Here is a 27,023-nt window from a genome sequence, read left to right on the forward strand (position 1 = left end):
AGTCATTTGTCTTTTTGTCTTATGTTTTTGTATTTTTGTCAGAAATGTTTAAAAATTTTATGCAGCTGATCTATCATTTGTTTTCTTTGTACTTTCTTCCTTTACTGTTTTATTTTTCAGACTTCTTTCTAGCTCTCCAACAATATTATATAACCATTAGCATTATGTGTAGAACTTATCATGATATGAACTGAAAAACCAAGATAGTGAAATGGATATCTCAGTGGTTGAAGAGAATGAAATGAAGAAACCATATCAGCTGATTGCCCAGGAAAACAAAACTGAGAAACCCATCAACAGTGAAACCAAGATGTAGACTAACATAATTATTTTACTTTATAACACAAGTGTAAGAGAAAGAAATTTATTTATATAATTTTTTGGTCTGATTTTTCAAGCATGTAAGGAAGATCTCCCAATTTCTTATCTAATTAATGGAATTTATAAATGTTTTCTTTAAATATCAGAAAGTATTGCTTTATTTTCCTCATAATTATTATAAAGCTAACATTTTATCACTTTAAACATTTTTAGCATAGAACTGTATCCAGTCTCTACATTTCCAAAGTTAAGATATAATCTATATTCTGCCACAGAATTCAAAATCCAGGGTACCATCCTGACCTCAGCCTCCAGGCCTCAGTCCAGACCCCTCTCTGCCTTCTCAATTTCTTCTTCAGGGAAAGGAATAGAAATCCTATAGATGAACAAGTTTGGGGTAGATTATGATTTGTGTAACCTTTAGAGATGATGTAACTTACATACATGAGGAAGAATATCTAAAAGCAGGAAGGAGAGGAGCAACATGTGTACATGAGAAATCTCAGTATAACATACCGCCAGTGTTATTCACGTTATATTTCTCTGGCCTTTCCTTCTTTCTTCTGATCTCTTCCAGATACCCCCATTGGCCAAACTCAACCAGAAGCCGGAGGGCAAGAGAGCTGGGCAATGTGGCCTATAGAGGTTACAGATCCTGGGTCACAGACCAAGGTAGAGAAAACTGAAAAATGAATCTGACGGCAATGCAAACCAAGAATAGCCAGGATAAAAAACAGAAAGAAGTTAAAAATCGCTCAAAACTCCATCATCCAGAGATAACCTTGATTAACACTTTTAGTAGAGTCTCTTGATGACTTTTTAATATACATTACTTTTATTATTTTTTAATTAAATTTATTGGGTTAACATTGGCTAATAACATAAATTTCAGGTGTACAACTTTATAATACAACATCTATATACTCTGTTGTATGCTCACCACCTGAAGCCTAGTCTACTTCTGTCACCATATACTTGACCCCCTTTACCCTCTTCGTCCTCCTCGCACCCCGCTTTCCCTTCTGGTAAGCCACCATTCCGTTGTCTTATTCTGTTGTCTTAATATGCATTACTTTTGTACAGTTGAGATCATACTACATAATTGCTTTTTAAAGTATAGTTAACCAAGGAGCACTTAGAGGGCTAAATCAAAAACTATTTTGATACTATTGATAACTAGAAATGGCATTTGAGTGGTTTATTGATTTTCCCATTACAGTCTCATACACACACACACACACACACACACATACACACACACACACATACACACATACACACACACCCCCTGCCTAAGTCACTCAATGGGAGTAATTTTTTTTCCCAGTGCGAATTTTTTAAATGCAGAAAATTATTACTCAGGCTTCTTGAACTGTAAATGACCTTTTTTTCTTACACTATGCAGCTATTGTTTTGTAGCAAATAAGTGACACATGTACTGCCATGTTCATTTTTTTCCTCAGGCTAAGCATCACTCATTGATCCACTCATTCTTTCCCATGGAGCTCTGAAGTGGCTCAGAATCCTACTCAACACATCAATACAATGACTTACAAATTGAAAGTTATTGCTATCCTTTATGTTTAGCAATCATTAACAATAGAACTACACTGCCTAATAGTTTAAGTGGCCATCAGCTGTGACAAAAGATTCTTCCTAAATCGTGGGGTCAAAGATATAGCACAAGAAATTCATTTCTCGTTCTCAGGAAAACTGTAAAAGCAGAAAAAAACAGCTGAAGGAAATAGTGAAGGGTTAAGCCTAAAGTCACAGAATTCTCCAATAAAGCAATCCATCTGGATTTTGAGTTTGGGATCTCTATAAAAGAACTGGATATCCAGAAGTCCTTATTCTCACATTTTTAAAGTCATTAGTGTATGATTTTTATTTTTGAGTCCTTGCATATCTAAGAATGTCTGTCTGTTACCTTTACTCTGAAGGCTACAAAATTAATGGGCCCCAACTTTCTCCTTTCGAAACCCTCTAAAGGCTACTCCATTTAGGGTTACAAAGGAAAAGTCTGAAGCCAACCAATTTTTATATTCTTAGTAAGTAGTTGTTTTTTCTTCCCTGATTCTTATAAAAGTAAATTATTTTTATAATTCAAGTATTTTGTTAGAATGTGCTTTAAGTGAAGCCTTTGTGTCAGGGGTCCTCAAGGCCATTGCTATTTTTGGAAATTCACCAAAATGACTCACAAAACTCCGCATTAAGTGTACTCATGGTTAAGATTTATTACAGCAATGTAGTGAGGACATACAACTGCCTTAGAAGGGAAAAAGGCACAGGCAGAGTCTGGAGGAATATGAGCACAGGCTTCTCTATGCCCTCTTCCTCCTTAGGGGCCGCACAGCTCACTCTTTGCCCAGCAAGGAAAATGGGACAGCTCAGTAGAGTAATATGTTTTGAATCAGAATCCATCTATTTTAAAGATCTTTATCAACCTTTTACATAAGCATTACAGCAGCCATTGATGACTCTTGCTTTGGATCATCTGTTATTTTATTAAACATTCTTTCTGCTTTTATTAGCTGAAATTCTTCCATAAAGAAGTATTTCTTCAACTATTTGATTGCCTTGAAATACAGTTTTTACAGGCCAGAAAAGAAAAGTACTTGATTCCTTCCCTTCAGAAATTTAGAATAGTGATTGGTGCCCTGGCAATCTCCATTTTGCAAATGAAGCCATTACAAATTTATATCATTTGGCCATCAAAATAAATATTATTTAGTGCATGTAAATAATATATGTGAAATATATATTGAATAAATATATTTTGAATAAATATATTTTGTTAATATATATATTTATTTTAATGCTCAAATTGTGTTATTTTAGCCAGAGGATTGATTCTTTGGCTAATTTTGTAAATTTCTTACTCCAAACATGGAAATAGTCATTTCTCTAAAAACCCCAGCTGCTTTTAGCGGGAAATCATACTCCAAACATGGAAATAGTCATTTCTCTAAAAACCCCTGCTTCCTTTAGCGGGAAATGATAACTCATTATTACTGGGTTATCATGGCTTTTAGAGCTTTTATCTAGACAGAGCTAGGAAAATGCATTGTTTAGAAAGAAAAAAGTGTATGTCTTGATACTGACACATCTAATTCAAAGTAAAGAGTGTAGGGTTGTTACCTAAAAAAAATAAAAATAAAAAGGAAAATAGGACAGCATGTGCAATGTGTCTGCCCAGGGAAGCCCATTAAAGACTCAGAACTCAAGTTGTTTACTAGGGTCTGATCTTAGAGGCATTTCTGCATAACATGTACCAAAATTTCAGATTCCAAGCAGAAAAGCAGGTGTTCAGCAAAAACCACAGTGTTAATAAAAGCAGTTTAGGCACAGCGAGGCACTCTTACCATTGAGGCAGTTTTATATCAGTGTAGGGAACTATTTACCAGCCAAGTTCCCAGACATCAGCAAGCAAACCTTTCTAGGAATAGCAATATTAGGCCTGCTTTGTTAACTCTTTTCTGTGCAGCCGCCTTTAAATTCATTTTTACTTAGAATACTATGAGCCCTTTCAATTTGCATACTAAATAAAGTTTTCTTTAATTATATCTTTTATTTTTATTTTTTTATTTTTTAGGCAAGGCAACCCTTGTTTTACCACACAGATTGCAAGGACCTTATCAGCTTACAATACCTTATTTATTTATTTTTTTTTACTCCTACAGCACCTGGTCTTCCTAGGTGGTCTCCCATCCAAGTACTAACCAGGCCCGACCCTGCTTAGCTTCCAGGATCAGATGTGATCGGGCTTGTTCAGGGTAGCATGGCTGTAGACTAATTATATATTTAATTATTGTTTTTGTTCCAAATGTACAAGTGCAGTTCTTGGATTTGGTAGGAGAGGGAATGAGGAATGAAGATGCAACCTACCCTTTTCTTCCTTGTCATTTTCATCACTTTGTCCTTCTCCTCTTCATTCTCTTTGAGTCTCAGGCTTGTCCTCTGCATTATTCCTAATTCACTGTTCTACGGTGTAGGCTCTGCTCCTTCTGGACCAAATGCCAATTTTGGTGGTTTTTTTTGTTTGTTTTTTCTGGTATTGCATTAAAAACTTTTAAATTGCAAACCTGAGTGCTTTTTCCCCAGATGTTCCATGATTATTTTCTTGTTGTATTCTGCCCCTCTACTCATCCTCAAATGGAGGAAGATCTATCTAGAGCCATTAATCTTCAGTAGAGAGGTGATGGCTTATGCTCATTGCTGCCTCTCTCGTCAGGGGTATCTGTCAAAAGCCCTGTTCGATACTTGAGTCATAGATTGTGGTGCAATTTTCTGGCCTTGTTCCTCATGAACAGCAGGTTTTTATTTACTGAACATCTGTTAATAGAAATCCTTCTCCTACACTGTCATAAGCTCTCTGGCACATTAAAGAAATGGAATACAGGGAAAGAACAGTCCCCCAGCACACCTGCCTCCAGGCTCTGCTGTCCGCGAAGGTGGCCATAGTGCCATGTCTGTGAAGACTCCCCTCCCAGGCTCCTGTGGAGCCCAGTGCCCCTACATCTACACTTCCTGGGACTTGAGGAGAGGGGCACCTGTGTAGTCAGAGAGCACTCTGGACAGCTCAGCCCTTCTTGTTTCTGGTTTTCAGGGCTGGCTCTCTGGCACACAGAGTGAGTGGTCCTGAAATGGCATTTTTAACCCAATTTCTTGCCTGACGTTTGGTTGAATATTGATCCTACTTCACAGGATGAGGTTTGTCTGTGTCGTCTTAGGTATTTTCATGAGAAATTGGGAGCAACTCCATTGGCAACTATTAACCAAGTACCATGTTAAAACTAAAGTCAAGAAACCTTCTAATTAAGGGATTACCAAGGATCACAAAGAATAAAGCACTGTAAGTGATCAGCAGAGATCAGAGTCTCATTAGAGTACTAGGACAGGCACACGTGGAAAGTACCTCACACTTGCAGGCAGTGTGCTATCACGAGTGCACCAGGAGTGCAATGGGCTGGTGCTCAGGAACTCTGGCTTTTCGTTCCTGACTCCAGCATGGACTTGCCGTGTGACCTCAGACAAGGCAGGGCTCCCTTCTGGGACTCTCTTGCTTGTTTACAAATGAAGAGATTGGTCTAGAGAGTTTCCAGTATGCCTTGAGCTCCAACATTCATTATCTTTTGGGGCAGCTGTGATTCAGTGGGAATACTGTAGAAAGAAGGGATCGGTTGACCTTGAGCTGATCGATCACTTCTAGGGGTCAAAGAAATAGAACCTTAACCTCCCAGTATCCTAACCACCCAGGATTCAGCCTCGGTGCCAGGGAGTGCCCTGTGTCCCACCAGGGGTGCCTAACTCCAACCTCTCCAGTTCATCTGTCTGCTAGATTTCCTTAGATAAGGTAGCCTATAAATTGTATGAATTTGCAGTTTACAAAGGTCTCATCTATTTGAATCATCCCACCTATGTGCATGTCTGTGTTTAATGTAGCAGAAAATGAATTTTAGACTTCCCTTTAAAAGTGAGAAGTTCATTTTACATGTTATGACAGACTCATAGTTTAACCATAAGGAGTTGTAATATATATTGATTCATTCTGACAGTGAGCCATGATCCTTTTGTGTGGCCAAGTTTATGTAACAGGTCTAAAGCACAGTGAGTAACTTCTGTTACATAAGGGTATGCAAAGAAAGACCTCATGACCTGGCCTGGAGCCTCCTGTGCTCCAGGTGGGCTTTCTTGTATTCTGAATTCCACGGTCTGTGTAAGTGTGACAGGTGGAAGTAAGTCAGCACCTGTGCTGAAGAGCAGGGTGGCATACTGCTGTCTGATGAAGCTGGTCTTAGGTGTGAACCCCCTTGGGGCAGTGGGATGGAAGCCTAGAACTCTGGAACTCCTATGGGGACACTGATGGCTAGCAGTCCTCCCAAGCACTAAGTGGGCAAGAGATCCTGCTACTTGCTACTCTGTCTCATTTGACATCTCTTTATCCCAAGCCAGGATAGGAGGGGCTGTTAGCTAATTTAGCAGATTATAAAACACCGAGAAAACCAGATATTCAGGTTAATACAAAATCCACTTGAGGGAAATAAATAATTTAATTGGCTGTTGACATGCAAACAGAATATATAATCACAGAGTATCCCAAGTAACTGTTGAGATCAGTTTTCCCTTCTTTCAGGACAGACTGCTCATATTTGTGCCTCACATACACCCACACTTTCTGGAGAGAGAAGAGTGGGGAGAATCGCTTTTATAATTCATCTGTTTGAGGCATTGCAAGAGGGAAACTACGTATTCTAAAGGCTCTTTCTCTGTGGCTTCCCACTGATTTCACTGCCTCAGTGTCTGTGTGCAACAGAAGGATCGTGCTCTCTCATTTGTTTCCCCAGCTGGATCACAGCACTTTCCACATTGTCTTGATTTGTTGTGTCTGTCTCTCCCATTGGTCTGCACTCCTGGAGGTTAAGAACCATGTCCAGTTATCACCTCAGACAGAGCCTATGCAGAGTGCATGCTCCCCGGTGATTTGTTAAGCTAAATAACTCATTCACTCTTTAGCCTTAGCTAAAGAGCCAAGAGGATGACGTTCCCCAGAAGACAAGCTGTATCTGTCAATCAAAACAGACTGTGTGCATTCAGTTTATATAATTGATAAATATTAATTATACACCTACAATGTGCCACATATTCTTTTAGATACTGGGAATATGGTTATGAACAAGACAAGTTCCTACTCACAAGGAATTTAAATATAATGGGAGGCAGATAATAAACAACGAACAAAAGAAATCAAATAGCAGCACTTGTTAAAGGAATGGAAAATAGGATAAGAGAGAGTGATTGGGGTCAGAGAAGACCTGTCTCCTTTAAGGTGAGATCTGAGCAGAAAGAAGTGAGACAGAGGAAAGAGCATGCCAGATGGCAGAGACAGCTAGTGCAAAGGCCCTGAGGCAGAACTAAACTTGTAAAGAAACAAGAAATCCAGAATGGCTGAAAAGCACAGAGTGGGAATGGGGAGTACATGGCATGAGATTGAAGAAGCAGGTACACTGGGGCCAGATCACGCAGTATTCTAAATGCATTGTAAAGCCACTAAGGTGCTTTCAGCTGGGTAGAAGATGGTGAGACAGATCTCTTCATAGAGGCACTTTGAGACAAACTCATGATAAAACCAGGGTCTCATCCTTCTATGGGATGACATTTCACATGCTTATGTTTTGTTTTGTTTTTTTTTTCCCAAAGAGGGGTATGACTTTTGTTGTATTGTTGCTACAGCCTTGCTTGCTCAACACCTCTGGTGCATGTTCGGACCTATAGAGGAGAGGATGTCCTTGGTCTTGGGACTGGGAGGGAGGAAATGGCTCCTGTGAGGATGGAAACCATGACTTTGGTCTTGAAAGCATCGAGTTATTTGGCATTGTCCAGGGTTCTTTTAGTTGCAAGTAGCAGAGACACCATCAAACTAATTGATGTCACAAAGAGAATTTCTTAGCTGCCAAAACTGATAACTGCATGGGTTTCACAGTCCTCAAGGACTGTGTCAGCAGGACCGTCTCTGTTACTTGGTTTCTCGTACTGTTTGTCTCTTCGTATTGACTATGGTCACTCTAGCAGAGCTCCCTCCCAAATTCCCTTAGACCTGCAAAGTGGGATCACATGCTTTAGAGTAACTTCTTTGAAATTTTCTAAGTCCCTTTTGATGCTTGGGACCCCTGGAGCCATCGGTTCCATCTGTGTGAACTCCGGTTCCTATTTCTTCCATTTAGGGCATGCTCTGATGCTCTTTCTCTTCTGTGGGGTGGACCAGATGCTCTAAGGAACTTCAAGACCCATATCCATGGGATTATTCTGAAACCCTATGGACAGATTCCATTTCCAGGAAGATGGTCTGGCGAGTAGATCACTCTCACAGGGCAGCATGGTATTTCTTTCACAAGATCTCACAAGATTGGCCACCAGAAGAGTGCTGGCAGGCTGATTCGGGATGACGTTTACTCTCATCTGACGTAGGATGCATTCACAGCTCTGGGCAACCTTGATTCTTGGGCACGAGCTGCATATGGAGTCCTGAGTGTCCATCTCTCCTGTTTGTGTTCTGATCGTGGTGCACCTTTAGTCCACAGCATCCAAAGGCAACAGGATGGCAGCCGGCATCCTTTATCCTGTTCTGCACTGTTGTAGCCAGGGTAACCACCCCCCACTACACTGCATGTCAGGATCTGTGTCAAGTGGCCACGCCTATCTCCAAGGATTCAGAGACCACTGCTGCAAACACCAATGAGCCATTCCAGTTGATATCCTCTCTTGTATCTGATTGATGTACTGACTTTGTGCCCTCTTGGGTTGGTTGTGACCCATGCCAGACAAGGGACAGGCATTCTTTGTGCAGATGTATATAGTAATAAAGCTCTGGCCTCTGCCCACAACCACCAGTGTCTTTCTTCCCTACATTTTTGCCTACCTCTTCTCCATCCGTGTTGCATATATAAAGCCCTTATAAAGCCAGGACCAAGTAGTCCAGTTTCAAGAAACACAGTCTATTTACCCAAATTACTTTCAAAATAACTCAAATATTTTATTTTTACTCTTTGAAAATTCTGAAAGGGATCTAAGTACCTGCTGCACAGCAATTCTATATATTGACCCGACAGCTCACAGCTGTTCCAGCACGTCCCTCTTCAAAATCTCTTCATAACTCCCAAACCCATAGCCCACATGGTTTTTCTTCTTCATTTCTACTCCCCTATCTCAGGAATTTATCATCCAGATTTGTGCTGTCCATTCCGTAGCTGCTAGCCACATGTGACTATTAAGCACTTGAAATGTGGCTAGGGAACTGAGATGTGCTTTAAGTGTAAAATAAACTCTGGATTGTGAACACTTGATATTAAAAAAAAAAAAATATCTGGCTACTAATTTTTATACGGATTACATTTTGAAATGATAATATTTGAAATATATTGGGTTCATTAAAATATATATTTAGGATTAAGTTAACCTATTTCTTTTTACTTTTTTAATATGGCTACTAGAAAATGTTAAATTCCATATGTAGCTCATGTTACGTTTGTTTGGGACAGCACTGAGTCACATCAGTGAAGACTTCCTCACTGTCTCCTTTTCCTCCTGTTTCTCTGGTTCTTTTTTCCTCAGTCTGATATCTTGATTCAAAAACACAAAAATTGGTCTGGCAGAAATGAAACTCTCCTCAGATGAGGATGTCAAGAGGGCCAAGGATCTAGGTACAAATACATTCATCGTTTTTGTTTTATCACGTTTGTTAAATAGCATTTGGATTAAAATCAACATTTTAGGAAATTACTGACTTCACTGTCTATTGAAATTGCCATTATGAAACTTTACCACACGGAAAATAACATTGGACGGAGGAAAATAGTAATTTCTTTCCCCACAAAACTCTTAGAAGTCCACAGTTTGCTCTAGAGTTTAAATTATTTCATTCATGAGGGAGCTCGCCTCTAACATTCGTTCTTTTCAGGCTCCGCCACAATCCCATACTTCTTAGTTGACACAACTTGTATAAGACAATCAGCTCTTTTTATTTAAAGTTGGCAGGCAACATTTTCCTATTTTATTTTTCTTCACTTGGATAAATGTCTAGTTCCCAATCCATCATCACCAATAATTTAAGACTGCCATTTATTCTTTACTCCAAGGAGACTGTCCCAAACCCTGAAAGCAATGCCGACATGACTCACACTTCATATAAAATATGTCTGGGTGTTTGGGAAAACAGCCAAAAGTATTGCTTAATCTAACCTTGTGATAAGAGAGATATAAAGTAGTTGAGAATACAATACGAGGATTTCTTCTAAGCTTTGGATATTTTTTATTTGATAATCTTTTAAATCTTTTTTTTTTTTTGAAGTTGAAAAACAATACACAGTGACAGCTAACAGGAAACTTATTCCAATGTCTAAGTGTTCGCATATGTGAAAAAAATTGAATGTGACCTGAATAGATGCATTCAAAGCAAATCATGGCTGAGGAACAAGAGAGGATCTTTCGCTTGATAATTATTCTCTCTAGGTAAATAAGGGAGCAATTTACTCTGGGTGGTTGTGGCCAAAGATTTAAAAGCTATTTATTATTATCGGTCTATGCTTTCGAAAATCAGAAATAAACTTGAAAAATGGTTTCCTAGAATCCCCAAGGAACTTGGCGAGGGGGAGGACTCTCTCCCTTATTTAGTCTTTTCTTTCTATAATGCTGTCAGCTTTTCTTTGTTCATAAAGAGCACACATACACGATTTTAGGATTCGTTAGTATTTGCTGTGGTTTTGTATATTTAATATTTCAGACAATTGCTTGTTCATGTTAATTGAGGAAGAGGAAGTAGAGTATTGTGTAATTAAACGGAATCTCAAGAATTAACGCTGATAGTTTGTAAGCCATTTCCTCTTCTTACTATAAGTGTCTAATTCAAGCTTTTCTTGAAAAATGGCAAAAATTGCAGTTCTCATCAGAAATTTTGAACTCAAAGAATAAATCTCTGAGTGGCTTTGAGGTGGCATTTTCTTCAAGAACTTTTGGAAACAAACAGCAGTTCAGAATTCTGATCTTCGACAGTTGTGTTATCTATGAAGAGATGAATGTACAGGCCTGTGCAAACAAAAGTTTCTTGTTGTCTGGCCCAGAAAGCTCAATTTTTTTCTCCGCTGAGCTGAAGTTTCTATGTGAGAGGGAAGGCTCACGGTAGAGTGGAAGTTGTACAGCTAGAAACATTTGTTGAGATGCAGGCATGTAAGCGAAAGTTGGAGGATAGCACCTTCATCTGGCTCTGGCCAGAGGCGGACTGCACACATGGCAAAATCCCAGGGTAGGAACAGCCTTCAAAAGTCTCTTTCCCCAGCCCTCTTCACAGTGCTCATCTTCAGCCAAGTGTACTGGGTGATTGTATGGTCCTAAAGATCTCCTCGGACACCAGCTTCTGCAACCCATTCCCATTCTAACAGTCGAGAGATTCTTTTAAATGTGTACCATAAATTTGCCCTGCTCTAACTGGGGGCCCTGTGGGGGTGCCGCCTTAATATCACTAGTCCGGGTGAGACACAGAAAGATTGACTTATTTCTATCTCTGTTAAATACCCCTTCTCTTAAGTGTATGTAAGAAGGAAGCAACACTTTCTGAAATTTCACTTGAGAGCTATGGTTTGGTACTAAGAAGATGACAACACAAAAAATTGCTCACTCTTTCATAAATCTTGCCATATACCTGTAACCTCCTCGTCAGTACAAATTCTATCTCAGAGAGAAAAAAAAAATGAACTTTGAATGTGACCCACACTGATACTTATCAGAACCTTGTCTAAAATGTGGGCTGGCAGAGCCATAGGAAGAATGGGTACCAGATCACTAACTCAAAAAAGGTATCTGCACCTCCATGTTCACTGCAGCATTATTTACCATAGCCAAGACACAAAAACAACCTAAGTGTCCATCAGTGGATGAATAAAGAAAAAAATATATATATATATATACACACACACACACCAGGAAATATTATTCAGAAAAAAAAGGAGATTCTGCCATTTGCAACGACATAAATAGACCTTGAGGGCGTCATGTTAAGTAAAATAAGTTAGAGAAGCAAGTTAGAATAAGTTAGAAACCAAAGCAAATTGCCTAATCTTACTTGTATGTGGAATCTGAAAAAACAAAAACCGAGGTTGTAAACACAGAGAACAGATTGGTGGTTGCCACGAGAGTAGAGGGTGAAAGCCGAAATGGTTGAAAAGAGTCAAAAGGTACAGATTTTCAGTTATAAAATAAGTAAGTCCTGGGGATATAATGTACAGCATGGTGACTATAGTTGATGATACTGTGTTGAATATTTGAAAGTCGCTACCATAGTAGATCTTAAAAGTTCTCATCATGAGAAAAAAAGATTTGTAGCTATATGGTGAAGGATGTTTACCAAATTTATTATGGTAATCATTTTGCTCTCTATAGCAAATCATTATGTTGTACACCTAAGACTAATACAATGTTATGTATCATTTAGAGCTCAATTAAAATGAAAGTGGGTGCCTGGCAGGTGCATAAAGCGGAAATGAAGAAAGCCACCAGCACTAAAGGAGCAGCAGCTGTGAGTTCAGACCCCTGGGGAGGAAGGCATATGGGTGGCAGTGATGGTGGGGTGAACTCCTCCTCCTTGTGTCCTGTCTCTAGATATTAAATATGTCTAAGTTTTATAAAAGCAAATTAGTAAATGATTTTCACAGCATGAATGGAAAACAGAGGAGTCCAAGCTCAAATGCTTATGCAAGTCTCTGCATTAAAAGAACATTTATCATGGGTTTGAACTGAGGTCAGGCTCAGGCTGCCAGAGTGAGCGGGAAAGGAGCAATTGGAGAATGTTCTCTTTGAAGAGCGGTGGTCAGGCTTCTGCTGGTTGTGGTAATGAACCTATCTTGTGCCACCAAAGAGTAAGACTATTATTTAGAAGGGAGGGAGCCCACATTTGAAGTTCTGTATTAACACTGCTACACATGATAGAAAACGTTTTATTTCCAGGCAAATTTTATGTTGCAGAAACCAAAGCAAATTGCCTAATGTGGGTTTTGCCCACTCCCCTTAGGGTAGTAATTTTAAATAGCTTTAATTTAATGAACCAGATTGGTGTGCCAAGTGACCCCCAGCAGTGGTGGAGATGGTTTGCAGCATAGCAAGGGCTCTCAGGCTTTGGCTAAATTTTCCAGGTGCTTGTCCTGGGCCTGTCCTGTCCCTGGGGAAGGAGCGGGGTGGGGCGTGCAGTTGTTTGTGAATAGCTCTTGTGTGCCAAGCCAACGGCCAGGGTGAACAAGGGTAAGTGGGACCCCAGTCTGCCCTCACAGCCTTCAGCCTAAGGGGTGAGGTGGAATGGGGAAAGAAGATCCCCAATATGAATCCAAAGTAGAAACTGTGGTGAGCCATGAGAAGGTCATATAAAACCACCAGGCAGAGAGGATCAGATGAAGGAAGTGTATTTAAGATGTGCCTCAAAAGATGGGCAGGATTTGGGCCAGAAATGGAGTAGAAGACAGATCGAAAGTGAACATATGGTAAGCTTTGAGGCATATTTGGAGAAGAGCAAGTCCTCCAGTTTGGTTGGGAGAGCATTTGGAGAAAAGGCTGGGAAGATTAGTCAGGTCAGGTTGTAGAGGGTCTGGCCTAGGGTGAGACAGGGCTGGGGCTCCCCAGTAGCCCTGTTGAGAGGAGATGAGCATGCTGCTATGAACTGGGGTGGGGTGGGGCTGGCCTGCTACTGCAGATGAGTCTGTATCCCTGGGCCTCAGCATTGCCCACATAGGGAAATCACTGCAAACTTAAAAACTGCTGCTTGGACCACAGGACCAGGGTTCTGGTTTCTTGGTCTGAGGTGTGGCCCCAGGCTTCAGGATTTGTGAAAAGCTCCCTGTGCTCAGTGATCGGAAGATGCTGCCAAGGTTCGGAATCACTGGTTTGTAGTAGATTCTGATTCAGTGGCGCGGGGCTTATTCTAGAGGTGATGCCAGTGGTTCTGGTCCATGGACCACTCTTTGAGTAACAAGGACAAAAGGGGATTTTAAACTGAGGCACACATACCACTAGGGCTACAGGAAGACCATCCGGGGCTGTAGCCACATGTAATTTTTACCACTGTTCATGTTCTCAGCTTCCACATGTATGCTCTCCTACAGCAGATCTGCCTGAGAGCACTCCTCCTCGATGCCGACTCTCCATTCCCACCTCCCCTTTCCCAGTCTCCTCTCTCACGCTTGGCTAAAGCAAGATTTCCCTCTCATCCAGCTTATCATAGGGTGCTGTGCCAGAACACAAAAGTTCCCGGGATACCTAACCGAGGACAATGAGAAAACGCAGGCTCCCAAGATCAAAGCAAGAAGTAGCGGTGGTATTGCACTTGGTTTCATAAGGCTCAGAGCCTTATCTGTCTCTACTAGAAGGGTGTCAGGAGGGCAAGTAGTAACGTGTCTATTTGAATTAAAAAATGAAATTGTACTTTTCTGATGTACATTTGCTTTCGCTAATGTTGGCCATGAGGACTGGCTTCACAATTGGACCAAATAATAATAATTATTATTATATATTATAATTATATATAATACAATAACAATAATAGCAAACATTTATTTAGTAGTATGGACTAGTCCCCATTCTAAACACTTTATGTGAATTAACTCATCGAATCCTCCTGACAGCACCTATAAATAGGTACTATTATTCCTCATTTATAGAGAACATTAATGTATAGGAGATTAAGTAACTTGCCCCAGGTCACATGGCCGATAAGAAGTAGAGTTGATGTATAGCAGACATTTTCTACAAATCGTATGAACCAAATCTACAGTTTTAATATTTTAATGAAAATATAATGAACCTATTTAAAACAAAGTGCTCTGATTTCTTTGGCAGTTGTGTAAACATATGATAAAGATCTTTAAATATCACCTTTAAAATTTGGCTTGGTGACTGTGTGGTCTCGGCCCTTTCTGAGGTTCAGTCCCTCCTCTGTTAAAAACAGGGACAACCATCTCGGCAAGATTGTCGAAAGATCAAATGGGAGAGCCTAAGAAGTGGCCTGGCCGGCTGCCAGCTCGAGGTGAATGGCAGATATTATTAATATGGTTGGCATCTGAAAAGCTGTCTTGGCATGTGGTAGGAGCTCCTTGAATGTACACACCCTTCCTACTTGTTAATGGTTCACAGGTTTTATTTCCATGGAAGCCCAGACATCTCCGGGGCGTGGAGGGTGGTAGCATGATGCGGCTAGATTCCGGGCCTACTATCTTCCCTTTTCAAACTTTCTCAAAGAAGACCTCACAGTGCACCTCCTCCAGCATGCCTACCCCAGTAATAAAGCCTCACAATGACCTTTCTCTTCGTTGATCATCTGACTGGCTCACGCTAGGTACTCTAGCAATAAATTAATGAATCAGTGAATGGATGCTGAGAATAGGGGAGTGAATGAGACAGGCATTTCCCCCGCCCTCACTAAACTTGCAGGCTAGATGTCACCAGACAATTACAACCTGACAGATGCCACAGTAGTAGAAAAATAGGGGCCAGCGCAAGCCCAGAGAAAGGAAGGGAAGGCTTCTTGGAAAAAGTGTTGTCGAAACTAAAATCAAATAGACAAGTGGAAGCCAGCCAGCAGAGAAAATGCGTTTATAGGCCTGGAAATGAGAAAGAGTTTTCTGGGTCCTGAGAGCAGAAAAGACCTTAATAAACTTGGCCTTCGAGACGAAGGTTTCCAACTCAACTTAATTTCTTCCCTTTTGTTCTCCCTCCCGGATGATGGTATGCTTCTGAAAAACACAAATAATCTTCTATATCTTTTGTGTTTACCTCATATTTGCTCAACTATGCAACATGCCCTCACCTGACACCTCAATAAGTACTTGCTCATTGGGTGTTGAACTTACTAGAAAAGAAAGCCACCCAGAACTTCTCCAGAGCTCATCTCATACATCCCGGGATCTGAGCATGGAACCCATCTAGCCAGGAGAGAGGCTGACAGAACCCCATCTGTTGGCCCCTCAGACACGAAGCCCCGGGAAGACATGTTCTGAAATATCTTTTCATGCATTGTTCCAAAAGCAGGATTATACTGGAGCATTTCACCCGCAAGAGATGTGCACACTCAGTGGCCCTGAGGCTGGGCTGTGGACCTGTGGGTTGGATGAAACACGTGGCTTTTCTCAGCCTGCCTTTCGCATCCGAGACCAGGGAAAGGCACAGTCAGCAGCAGAGATGGGAGAGCAGTATTGTCTGTCCATTTAGACCCTCGCTCTATCCCTGGCAGATCAGACCCTGTCGCCAGCAAACAGACTCAGCCTTTCCTGCTTCCCCAAAGTGGCCCTGGGCCAACCACAAGCTCTCCTTCTCTCCCTCACACTATTCAGGGCTCTCTGTTTAAGTGTGCAAAATTAACTCCTGCAAATGACTCAGGGAAATAAGTTCTGGCCACTGACAAATCAAAACCAATTGAGATCAGATATATCTTTTGAGACATGAAAGCAAATATTTTCTTGGACCTTTCAGAGCATTCCCAGTTGCGGGCTTTTCCTGGAAATCCACAAGTAAGTGCTGCTTGTGTTCTAGGAAGCAATGGAATTCATTCTTACAGTTGGCTCCGCCACACAGGCAAACTTCTTCCCTGTCTGTTAGAGAAGGCCACATTTATGTCAAACTAATTTATATGTTTGCCGATTTAAAAATTCAGAGTTGATTTTCCCTGTGTTCGTAATGAGCAGGTTGAATGGCAAATAAAAATCTTCAGAAGAAGGAGACTTTTTCAAAAGTCAGAAGGGAACTGAAGCAGAATGTGAGAAGCCTGGGCTCCACTGGCCTTGCCTCAGGCTGTGGGCCACTTACAGCCTGACTGGCACATCAACAGAGGTCCAAGCTCCAGAGCGAAGTTCCCTGCACACGGAGACTGGCCACTTGAACCACGCTAGACCCTGCCATTTTCTAAGAGCGCTTCTTTTTGCTACTCAAAAAAGGCTCCCCTGTCCTGTATGAGTCCCTCGATGTGCATATTTTTCAGGATGTCATCCTTGACAAATCTCATCTGGCTTTAGTCATTCCTCTGGGCTTACTTCAAGACTGTGCACCCCGTCTCAGATTGTAAGCACCCTGAAGTCAGGAAAAACACATTTCTCGCCTCCCCTCTCAGGAACTACAAAGGAAACATTTCATCAATGGTAAGGACGGGGTCACAGGCTAATGATCACACGTGCGCCCTTGCCTTAGCAATGAGATGTTTGATGCCACATCCAGCCCTCATCTTTCTCCATCATTTGGGACTGCTCTTGAAAGTGCAGATTCCACAGTCTTTTTCAGAAGACACCTTGCACTGAGGTTCTTGTGTTTGGCTGTCATCAACTCCATGGCCTATGCCAGGTGAACACTCAACAAGGGCCATGCTTCCAGCCAAGTGAGTCCTCTGAAATGAAAACACAAACAGGCTGTTCTGCTGGGACCGGTAGCTGCCTGCTGTTAGCTGGGGAGGAAGGACTTTCATTAGTTATTGTCACTGAGCTGACACTGTGCCAACTCCCACATCTGGAAACAGTTATAAAGAAAGAAGAGGCATGAAAGCCCAGGCCTCGTGACCCTGCATTATTTATTTATTAATTTACTGGTTTGGAGCAATTGCCTCAGATCCCCGATGTAAATTATAGGAGCCAAAAATAAAAAGGGCCACAACTGTCACAATAGTCTACAAAAACAGGCCAAGGTCTTATGTATGGGGTCTTGGATGAACTTCGTATCTAAACAAACATGATTTTGATGTTGCATATTGTGTTGGACTTTAATCACCAAGCAAAGCCTTTATGAGCTCTGCCCTGAGCTTCGTGCCCCTCCCAATTTGGCAGAACTCTGCCGCATCTGTCTCAAAGGCTCCATAGGATTTGCAGTTATTGGGTTGGGGCACACAGGTGAGTCTGCTGTTTGCCCAACACACAGATGCACACACACAAATACACACTTGCTACCCCTTTTATCCTCCTTTAAACTGTATCGAGAAAGTTTAGAAGGAACTCGCACTGTGTTGGTGTGACACCAGCACCCTGTGCCTTGACTTGTTGATGAAATAGAGTCCACAGGGCCCAGGGTCCCGCTCCAGGGCTTATTGCTATCAGAGTTTGGAAAGTGCCCACATAGAAGGCTTGGGTCTATTTTTGAGAAGGATGAAAAAAATCAAGCCTTAGGATATTTAGTAGATTTCTATACAACGCAAGGTGGTTGGGAGCGGGGGGCGGCAGTAGGGGAAAGGGGGAGAGATGATCTTAAATAGAATAATCAGTATGGCATTGTTCTTGGCCGCTAAGAATGGATGCACAGAAGAGCAATTCTTTCAGGCTTTTGTATCTCTGGACTACATAAAGCATTAACAAGAACCAGAAACCCAGACCAGCAGTCTGCCCCTGGTACTAACCCTGTCTCCGGTTTCTGTTTGATGAGCTGCAGTCTACCTTGCTGACTTGGCTTCCCTCTCAACCAGATGATGAATCACCTCTTCTGGGAAGAATCCTGACCCCGCTGCCCCTCCCACCCTTTGCTACCCCTCCCCCCGCTGTGTGGTTGGGTACTTCCCTTTGGAGTTCTGTCTCATAGAGCCCTGTATCCGCCACTTCTTTTATTGTATATTCTCCTGGCTCCCCCACCAGACTGTCTCGGGGCCAGAGAATGACTGACTCATCTCTAGAACCGCTGCCTGCAGCCCACTGCCAGGCATGTAGCATGAGTTTAGTAAGTGTCTGTACACTTAGTCTGGAACCATTCTCTGGAGCAAGCTGGCTGTCCATACATTTTCAGTAGTGTTTTTTTTTTAAATGAGGTAGAGCGATAGGATTAACTCGAATTGATCAGAATGTGCTCATTAACGTAGGCGAATCTTTTCTATGGACTCCAGGCGTTGTTTTAATTCTTTGGTTGTCCTGGGATTTTTATTGTCTTAAATGTTAAATAAAATGCCATTAGTTTGAAGAATTCTCAAGCACAGATAATTAATGTTCAATCAGTAATTAAACAAGGAATAAAAGTTTTTTGTTTTTGTTTTTTTTTAAATGCGCCTTGCTGAAGTATTGTCACATGTGGGGTTGTGCCAAGGACCAAAAAAATTATCTTTCATTTCTTATTTTACATACGGTAGTTCCCCCCCTTCTTCGCAGTTCCTTGTTCCTCAGTTTCTATACCCCATGGTCAACCATGGTCTGAAAATATTAAAGGAGAAATTCCAGAAATAAATAATTCTTAAGTTTTAAATTGTGTGCCATTCTGAGTAATGTGATGAAATGCGCTATCCTGCTTCGTCTCACCCGGGAGGGGCATCACCCCTTCGTCCAGAGCATCCACACTGTATATACAACCTGCCTGTTAGTCACTTAGTAGCCGTCTCTGTTATCAGATCAATAGTCACAGCATCGCAGTGCTTGTGTTCAAGTCACCCTTATTTTACTTAATAATGGCCCCAAAGTGTGACGGTGGTGATGTGATGTTGGTAATTGGGATATGCTTCCTTTGAGTGAAAAGGTGCAAGTTTTCAACTTAATAAGGCATTTTACCATCTCACATTATAAGAAAGGTGAGTACAGTGCAATAAGATATTTTGACGGAAGAAAAGACCACATTCACATAACTATTATAGTATATTGTTATAATTGTTCTATTTTATTAATTATTGTTGTTCATCTCTTACTGTGCCTAATTTATAAATTAAACTTTATTGTAGGTATGTATGTATAGGAAAAACATTGTATATAGATTCTGTATTATCCGTGGTTGTAGGCATCCGCTGGGGGTCTTGGAACATATCCCACGTGGATAAGGAGGGTGTGGCTGTACTTTTATGGTGCTTTAAGAGAAATAGTGACCGCTTAGTATATGTTAGTCCATCTCCAATATGAAACACATTAGGGAAGTAAATGGCTCACCTAGCCAACCAGAGCCACACAGTAGTGTGAAGCACAGAAGGCTGCCAAGGAGACTGGACAATCGAGGTGGAGTGGTAGGACTTTGCTGGCTTCTGCCTCAGTACGTTTATCTCACAGGAATTGAGACCCTAAATTAGCACCTGGAGTCTAGAGGCTACGTGATGGTAAATTGGGGTGTGGCTGGGGAATGCGCAGTCCCAAGCCCCAGGGAGCCCCAGTGTCAGTGCTGCAGACCCCCTCAGGTGCCTTCCCAGATGCTGGGAAAAGACAGAGATGCACTGCCCATGGATTCAGAAAAGCAATTCCCCTCTTGCCCATAACCAGCTGAGTGGCATTTCTTTTTATTTAACTAAATTCCAGAGACTTTATCAGATGCAGATGCTGCAATAGGATGATTCGGAGGAGGCCAAAGTCAGGGCTGCAGGAGCAGCCGTAGCACTTAGCTGGTAACCTGTCCCCTGTGCCTGGGAAGCACGGCTTACTGGATTCACTATGCAATCTATATGGAGCACTCTTTTTGTAGGCCAGGAGTGGCCTAGGCAAAATTGTTGAGGATTAGTCAATAATCCTGGCCGATCCACTCAAAGGGACACTGATTTCATGGTGAAAATAAATAGTGGTCCAGCCACTCAGTTCCCTGCCTGTGTGGGGTCAGAGGGGAGTGGCCTTGTGCGGGCACTTTGCTCACCAGGGCCGCCTCATTCACCAGAGTGGCTGCTGGCGACTTGCAGGGGTTTGCTCCATGAACATCTCTGTAAAGGATAGAAGGTTCCAAGGCTTTCAAAAAATGTGCAACTACCCTACTTGGAGAGGGGCATAGTGCAGTGGCATAAGGAGGGCAGGTACTGGGAGCAGGGCCGCCTCCGTGCAGACGCCGACTCGACTGCTTACTGGCTTCGTCACTCCTCTGGCAAGTTCCTTCCCCTCCCAGGGCCTTGCCTTCTCCATCTGTAAAACAGAAAAAATAACAATACCCAACCCATAGGATTATTTTAAAGATAAAATGACTTAAGGCATGGAAAGTATTTAGAATAGTCCCTGCCATTGGTGAGCTATAGTTATTCTTTAATAGGCCGGTATTCTGCGTGTGCACGTGCATGCACATATCTGTTTTCCTCCTCTGACTGTGTCCTTGCGTCACTCTCAGACTCACAGCCTTTCCCAAACACAGCGTCATCTGGGGGGACCTTGGAGGCTAATCCCTGCTTTCACAGTCTTGAGAAACAGCAATCCAAGCCCCTCCCCACGCCTCCCTTTATCACAGTATTTACCCCATTCCTGTCCAGCTAAAATATCAGGAGCTCTCTGAATGAAATGATGGGATCAAGGAAGAAAATGCTGGGGAAGGCTGGGGAGGGGGTGTTGCAGTTAGCTGGTGCCCTTGGGCCTTGTCCTCTAGGATGGGCCCAGTCCTCTTGGATAGGCCCAGAGCCTGACTTCTGAGGGTGGGGGAGAGGAGTGGAGGGTCCAGGAAAGTCAGTATGAGTATCATGGAATACTCCCATGGGGTTAATTTTGTCCTTTCATTCCAAGGTAAAAAGGTTCCGGTCTGGAGAATGAGCACACCCCAAATGTTAAAACCAGCAGACAGAATTCTGTGGCTCTCATCTCACAAGCTCTCCGGCCTGCACGAATTACCTTCTATACTATGGATTCGAACGTGCAGGGCAATTTGAGGTAAGGCAGGGTGGTGTCTGCATAAGAGCACTTTCTTAGGCACATCTAACACGGCTCTTATAATGGCTGCTGCAGCTCAGAAGGTAGCTTCAGCCGCCCTTCTGTTTCTGTTCTCTGATGCCAGCACAGCCCCTTAGCTGAGGAAGTGGGGGCTTTCTCTTCACCTCGCAAAGAAGGACAGACAGATTGGGATGTGGTACTGGAAGCGCTGAGCTCCAGAGAAGCTGGCTTCTTCCTGCTGTTTCTGAACACCCAGCCAGGGAAGCTGGGGAGGGAAGCCAGGACCAATGTTCTTTAAGGTCCTTCAGAGCCTCTGCCTGCCCTGGTGGGCCACACTGGTCAGGCTGGTCCAAAGCGTGTGGCGGAGCAGCCACCCAAAGCAGTGCTCATCTCCCTCTGGTCTCGACCAACTCACTGGAGCAGGTGTGAATTGCGCCAGAAGAGATTTAGGCCGGACCTTTCAAAACACATTAATGAATCCCTAAATGTTAACTGGGTTCTGTGCTGAGTTATGAAAGGGTTATAAAAGAAGCACAGGTGCAAACTGTGATGACAGACCCAGGGGCTAAAGGTTAGAAGTCTCAGACATCAAAAAGAGGGCCTTCCATGGAAGGCCATGGAAGGGAGATCGGCTGAAAACAGCAGCAGCCCAGAAAGGTTAAGGAATTTGCCTGAGGACACACAGCTTCTCAGTAGCAAAGCTAGTCTTGAAAGGAGAGTATTATAGATATAAGTGGAGACAAAGAAGAGCCCACTGCTCTGCAGAGGGGAGGCAGAGGTGGGGCTGTGTGAGCTGTGTGCCAGCAAGGCGGAGAAAGCACAGCCAGGGCTGACACTGGGACACATGGGCAGGCAGCTGATTGATCAAAAGGAGGAAATCTATAGGGGACTTAAAGGCCAGGTATAATAGGAGGACAATACATTGGGTATCTTTTGATATAGGGATTATGGATGGATAATTTTTATCCCCTTATCTAGCCTTTTCAGTGTTTTCCAAGCTTTGTATAATGTGCGTGTATAGAGTCTTTTTTAACTAGGAAAAAAAGATGTTTACCAAAAAAAAAAAAAGAGCAGGCAGAACAGTCTGGATTTTCTCTGATAAACAGTAAAAGCCATTGGGAATGTCCAAGGAGAACAATGTTTTGCTAGGAGTGGTATTTGGGGAAGATAAGACGGACAATGTTGGGAAACATGGGTGCCTGGGGGCTGAGACAGGATCTGGGTATTCGAGTGCTGAAGCGAGGAACAGACACCTGTAGGAGAGATTTGGAAAGAATACCTGTAGTGTCTTGGTGACTGCTGGCATGTGGGCAGGCCAGGAGGGGAGAGAGACGAAACTGGCTGCACACTGCTTTCCAACCTTGGGCGGTGCCAGTGATGAGAATAAAGAAGTGAAGACGAAGGAGCCATGGGGACTGTCGGACTTCGGAATGCATTGTGGCTGGGTGGTGTCTGTTTCTCAGAGGACTTTGCCCTCCGTGCAAGAAAACTTGAGGGAAGCAGAGGAGAGGCGTGGGTAAGCTTCGCTTCTCAAGCCAACAATTATCTGGTAAGTTGCCTCCTGTGGGCATCACTCCACAGAAGTATTTGAGGTCAGACAATTGAAGCAACCTCAAAGTGCCTCTGGATTCTTCTCTCTTAAGATATTTTATCTGAGGCAAATCAATGGAACTCTCCAATGAAAAAATCAATTTCCATGGAAAATAAATTTGGGTTCTAGCCAGCAAGTAGTAGCGTTTGGCAACACCCGATTAAGAAAGCCAGTGTTTGGAGAAGTTGTGAAAATAGCAAGTCATATAGGAAAGTAAACACGGGGGACGTAATACCATTTTAGGGCTGTGACAGCTGTTCTGTCCTCTGAGATTCAGGCGCCTGAGGCTGCAGGTTTCAGTTCTCGCTGTTACAAACCTGAGGATCACCCTGCCCTGCTTTGCAGGCTTTGAAAGGGGAGAAGAATCGAAGGTGACCCAGACTACACACCAGTTTCTTTTTCTCTTCAGTATGTGGAGGACACTGAATGAATACCCAATGACTGTGTGGGAAAGCAGAGATTTCCAGTGTGGTCATTTCATTGGTACACATTTTCAGGTATATTTCTTTTTTGTCACTGGCTCCATTTCTTGAAAAGTGTTACATAAATTGAATCCTAGTTGAAACTCAGCTATAGCTATTTGACATAATCCTGTAGGCCTGTGTTTCTCAAACTTTGACATGCACACAAATGACCTGGTGATCTTATTAAAATATAGAATCTGATTCAGTACAAGGGTGGGGGTAGTGGGGGTGGGGGGTTTTGCAGATCGCATTTTGAATGGCAAGATTATGGAAAATCCTTGAAAAACCAAATTCAGATTTCCTAATTGGCACTACAGTCACCTCTTAATTTTAGTACACAGGGTGTTTCTTGCATTTTTTGTTAGGTGGATAGATAATTGCTGTATGTAAAGTATTGTTCTAAGAGCTGTGTGTTGTATAACGAGTGGAACTTTTCCCCAAAATTTGATTCACATACTCTTTTACATTGGCTATCTCATGCCAAAACCGACCCTTTCTTTCTCCCTAGCAAGTCTTAGGGAACTAAATTTTAAGAGCTCTCTAATTCACTACATGGTGGCAGGTTAGAAAGGCCAAGTGCCCTCTGGAAATTATTTTGACTGTGCCATCTATCTTCGCTGATGGGACTTTGGAGAGGATGGCAAGAGGGGACCATGCAGTTGGCCAGGCTGCAAATGCCAGCCTTCCCGCCGACAGACCCAGACCGATTTCTTTCTGAGTTTCCTTTGTGGGGAACTTGTTGGAACTACTAATTCATCTTGATGTTTAAGGCCTGTTGTCAAGCTCAACAGAGTTATTTTCAAAAACTAAACTGTTTTTGGCGATCGCATATGAGCTGCAGAATGTGAAAGTAGTCATTTTTATAAAGTGCCTGAAAAAGTCTAGCAATTATTGTTCCAAAAAAATCCTCCCTTTCTCTTCAGTTTATCTAACATGGAAAGAAAAAAATCCTTCCCAAATGAAAGGTCCTGTAGTGAGTGAGTAGTGCTAGGCCTGGTTGGCCCCAGGTCACTAGGGGATGGAGGACCCTACTCTTTCCTCCAGCTGCATCTTGTCCTGTGGTACAACCACCCCTCCCCCACCCCACCCCCAGCAGCAGTCTCTGGTGGGAGAAAGTATTTACATTCACGGGGTTCTGCATTTCTAGTTTTGGAGAGGGGGCAACGGTAGGGCTTAGATGTGGAATTTTTTTTCTTTTTTTTTTAACATCTAAACAGTAAATGAAGTATTACTATAATCACTTTTCTGAGCTCATGGAAAAACTCAAGTCATTGAATGTTCATTTTACAGACGAGGGAAGTTTTATAGCGAGATTACCTTACTTGGCCCAAAGCCTGTGAATCTTGCTAGAGGGGGAGCTGGGCCGGGAAGGGCTCCTAGGCTCTTACACGCAAGGGGCATCGTCCCTGAAGGTGCCCCTAAAGTTGCGATGCAGACAGCGCTCCAGCCCCAGGGAAACTTCAAGCCCTAGCTTGCACATCTTTGAGCCTTCCCAATGTCCTGTGCCAAGGGATCATGTTGAAACAGAAAAATGTTTTGCTTTCAATCATTTAAATAATTATTTTCAGATGATTACTTCTATAGTTGCCAAACTATCATGTCTTTTCAGTGACTTCTATTATACAGAACAAATACTGGGGAGAGGTAAGCAACTCATATTCACTGACCACTTTACTTGAATTATATCTTGTATCTACCCTAGAGTTCTTTGAGGTAGGTTTTATTATCATCTCTAGGAGATAAGTGGCAGTTGAGGCTCAGAGAAGTTAAAACAATTTGCTCAAGGCCACACAGTTTGTAAGTGGCAGGTCTGGGGTTTGAACTTAGGATCACTGCCTCCAGAGCTTTCACTCAGAAACTTTGCTAAACCAATGCCATTGTTTAGGCAAGGCCAGCAATCTACCTTGATCCTGGCTGGGGGACCCACAAACCTAAACCATCAAGCAAAGTTTCCAAAGCCTACTTTGTTCCCTCTCAGTGCATATTCTTTTCTGAAACTTATTATTATTTCTTACTCTGCCCTTCTGGTCAGGACCACCCCAACTGATTACTGATTACAAGGGGCCATCTTATAGCAGCTCAGACTCGGATGCCAATCCACAGAAGCTGCCGTGTCCTCAGACCTCAGCCCAAGCCAGTGTAGCCTTCCCAGCTCCTGACCTTAGTGGACATACCTATGCCCTCACTGAGTAGGGTCTCTTTGCATGATCACTGGCTGAGCAGAATAGGATTCTGTAGATAGGATTTTTTTTGATGTGGAAATCATCAAAATAGTTGTTACTATCCTGTGCTCTGGATTTTCTCTCTGAGACTCCAGAAAAAAGAAAGAAGGAAGGAAAGAAAGAAGAAGGAAGGAAGGAAGGAAGGAAGGAAGGAAGGGAAGGAAGGAAGGAAGAAGGAAGGAAGGAAAGAAAAAGAGAAAATAAGAAAATGATAACACCACAATGAGGAAAAGGATGCATAGATAAAGTGCAGCTAAATCCCAGGAGCCCAAACTCAGAACCTAGTGCAGCAAGAGAAGCATTCTCCTCTCTCAGAGTTGCTTTCAGGAAAGTCCCATAATTCCAGACTGAAGTGTGTGTTTGACAGTCCTCACCAGCGAACAGAATGAGCCCCACCTGGACAGAGGGACAGGCAAAGGGAACATTTTCCTCAAAGTGGCAGAGGTCCCCAGCACTGGGACTGGCCCCCACAGGAAGCCAGGGGAGTGACTGTTCCACCTCAGTCTTTCTGGGGAGATGGGGAAGGGAGGAGACAGGCAGTACATCAGGGAAGGACCTGGCTCTCTCCAAGGTCAAAGTCACCCCAGAACATCCCCTAGTCTTCAATGCAGAAGATACAACCTGGAGTCAGAAAGTTCCAGAAAACTTTCTGTAGCCTTTTGGTCTTTGGTTTTCTGAGTGTCAGCCATAGTCTAGGTTCCGCTCAGTGACAGGGTCAGGTTGAATCTCTAGCAGCGATGGTGGCTCTGAAATTTTCTTCCCTTTTGGCCTCTTTGGATCTCCCTGGACCTCTGTCCTTCAGGGTTCCTTCTCTGCTTCCCCTCACTCTCTCTAGATGGTGCTTCCCGGGACACCAGCCGGCCATCTCCTCCTCTTCCGCTCGCTCTTTCTTTGCCAGCACCTGCTCCTGAGGGAGTTCACCCAGTCCACGGCTTCGGCCACCATCTGCTAGTGCAGTAACTCAAATCTGCACCTCCAGTCCTCACTCCTCCTCTGAAATCCAGACCTTTGTGGGTAACTTCCTCTGGCATATCTCCACCTGGAAAGGCAGGGGGCCATCAGGCATGGTGTGAACACACCAGAATCATGCCTCCCTGCCTGCGGGCACCCACTGTGCACCCTCACCAGTGTGCCCGACATGCACCCAGTCTTCCTAGCTATAGGTTGTCTCTGACTCCCTCTCCCTTAACCTCCACGTCCACGGGGTTTGGGGGTGGGGGGAGGTTCCAAGTCTAGTCACTACTACCAGTGAACTCGCCTGAAACCTGCCCCCTCCTCTCCACTCCCTCCACCATTCCCCCAAGGCAGGCCCTCAGTGGCTTTCACTCCCGGGGTACCTTGCCCTTCCTCT

At 43.0% G+C, this 27,023-nt stretch overlaps 1 protein-coding gene and 1 pseudogene across 4 annotated transcripts in view; one reads left to right on the forward strand and one right to left on the reverse strand.

Moving 5' to 3' along the window:
* LOC120581320 (F-box/LRR-repeat protein 21) overlaps positions 1–21,435 on the forward strand; it is a 78,838-nt gene extending 57,403 nt beyond the window's left edge. Inside the window, exon 9 of one of the 4 annotated variants that reach the window (XR_005647245.1) lies at positions 21,252–21,435. Coding sequence is in view for 2 of the 4 variants with exons in the window: in XM_039836092.1 (XP_039692026.1) it covers positions 899–1,007 (109 nt within the window). In the remaining 2 variants the exon portion in view is untranslated. Of the gene's footprint in view, positions 1–898; positions 1,570–21,251 lie in introns of those variants that run through there. The other 3 variants (XR_005647244.1, XM_039836093.1, XM_039836092.1) reach the window with 3 other exon arrangements.
* On the reverse strand, positions 3,993–4,111 carry LOC120581710 (uncharacterized; annotated as a pseudogene).
* Positions 21,436–27,023: the final 5,588 nt, after the last annotated feature.

Source organism: Pteropus medius, unplaced genomic scaffold (assembly GCF_902729225.1).
Source record: "Pteropus medius unplaced genomic scaffold, Ma_sr-lr_union100, whole genome shotgun sequence".
Lineage (NCBI taxonomy): Eukaryota > Metazoa > Chordata > Mammalia > Chiroptera > Pteropodidae > Pteropus > Pteropus medius.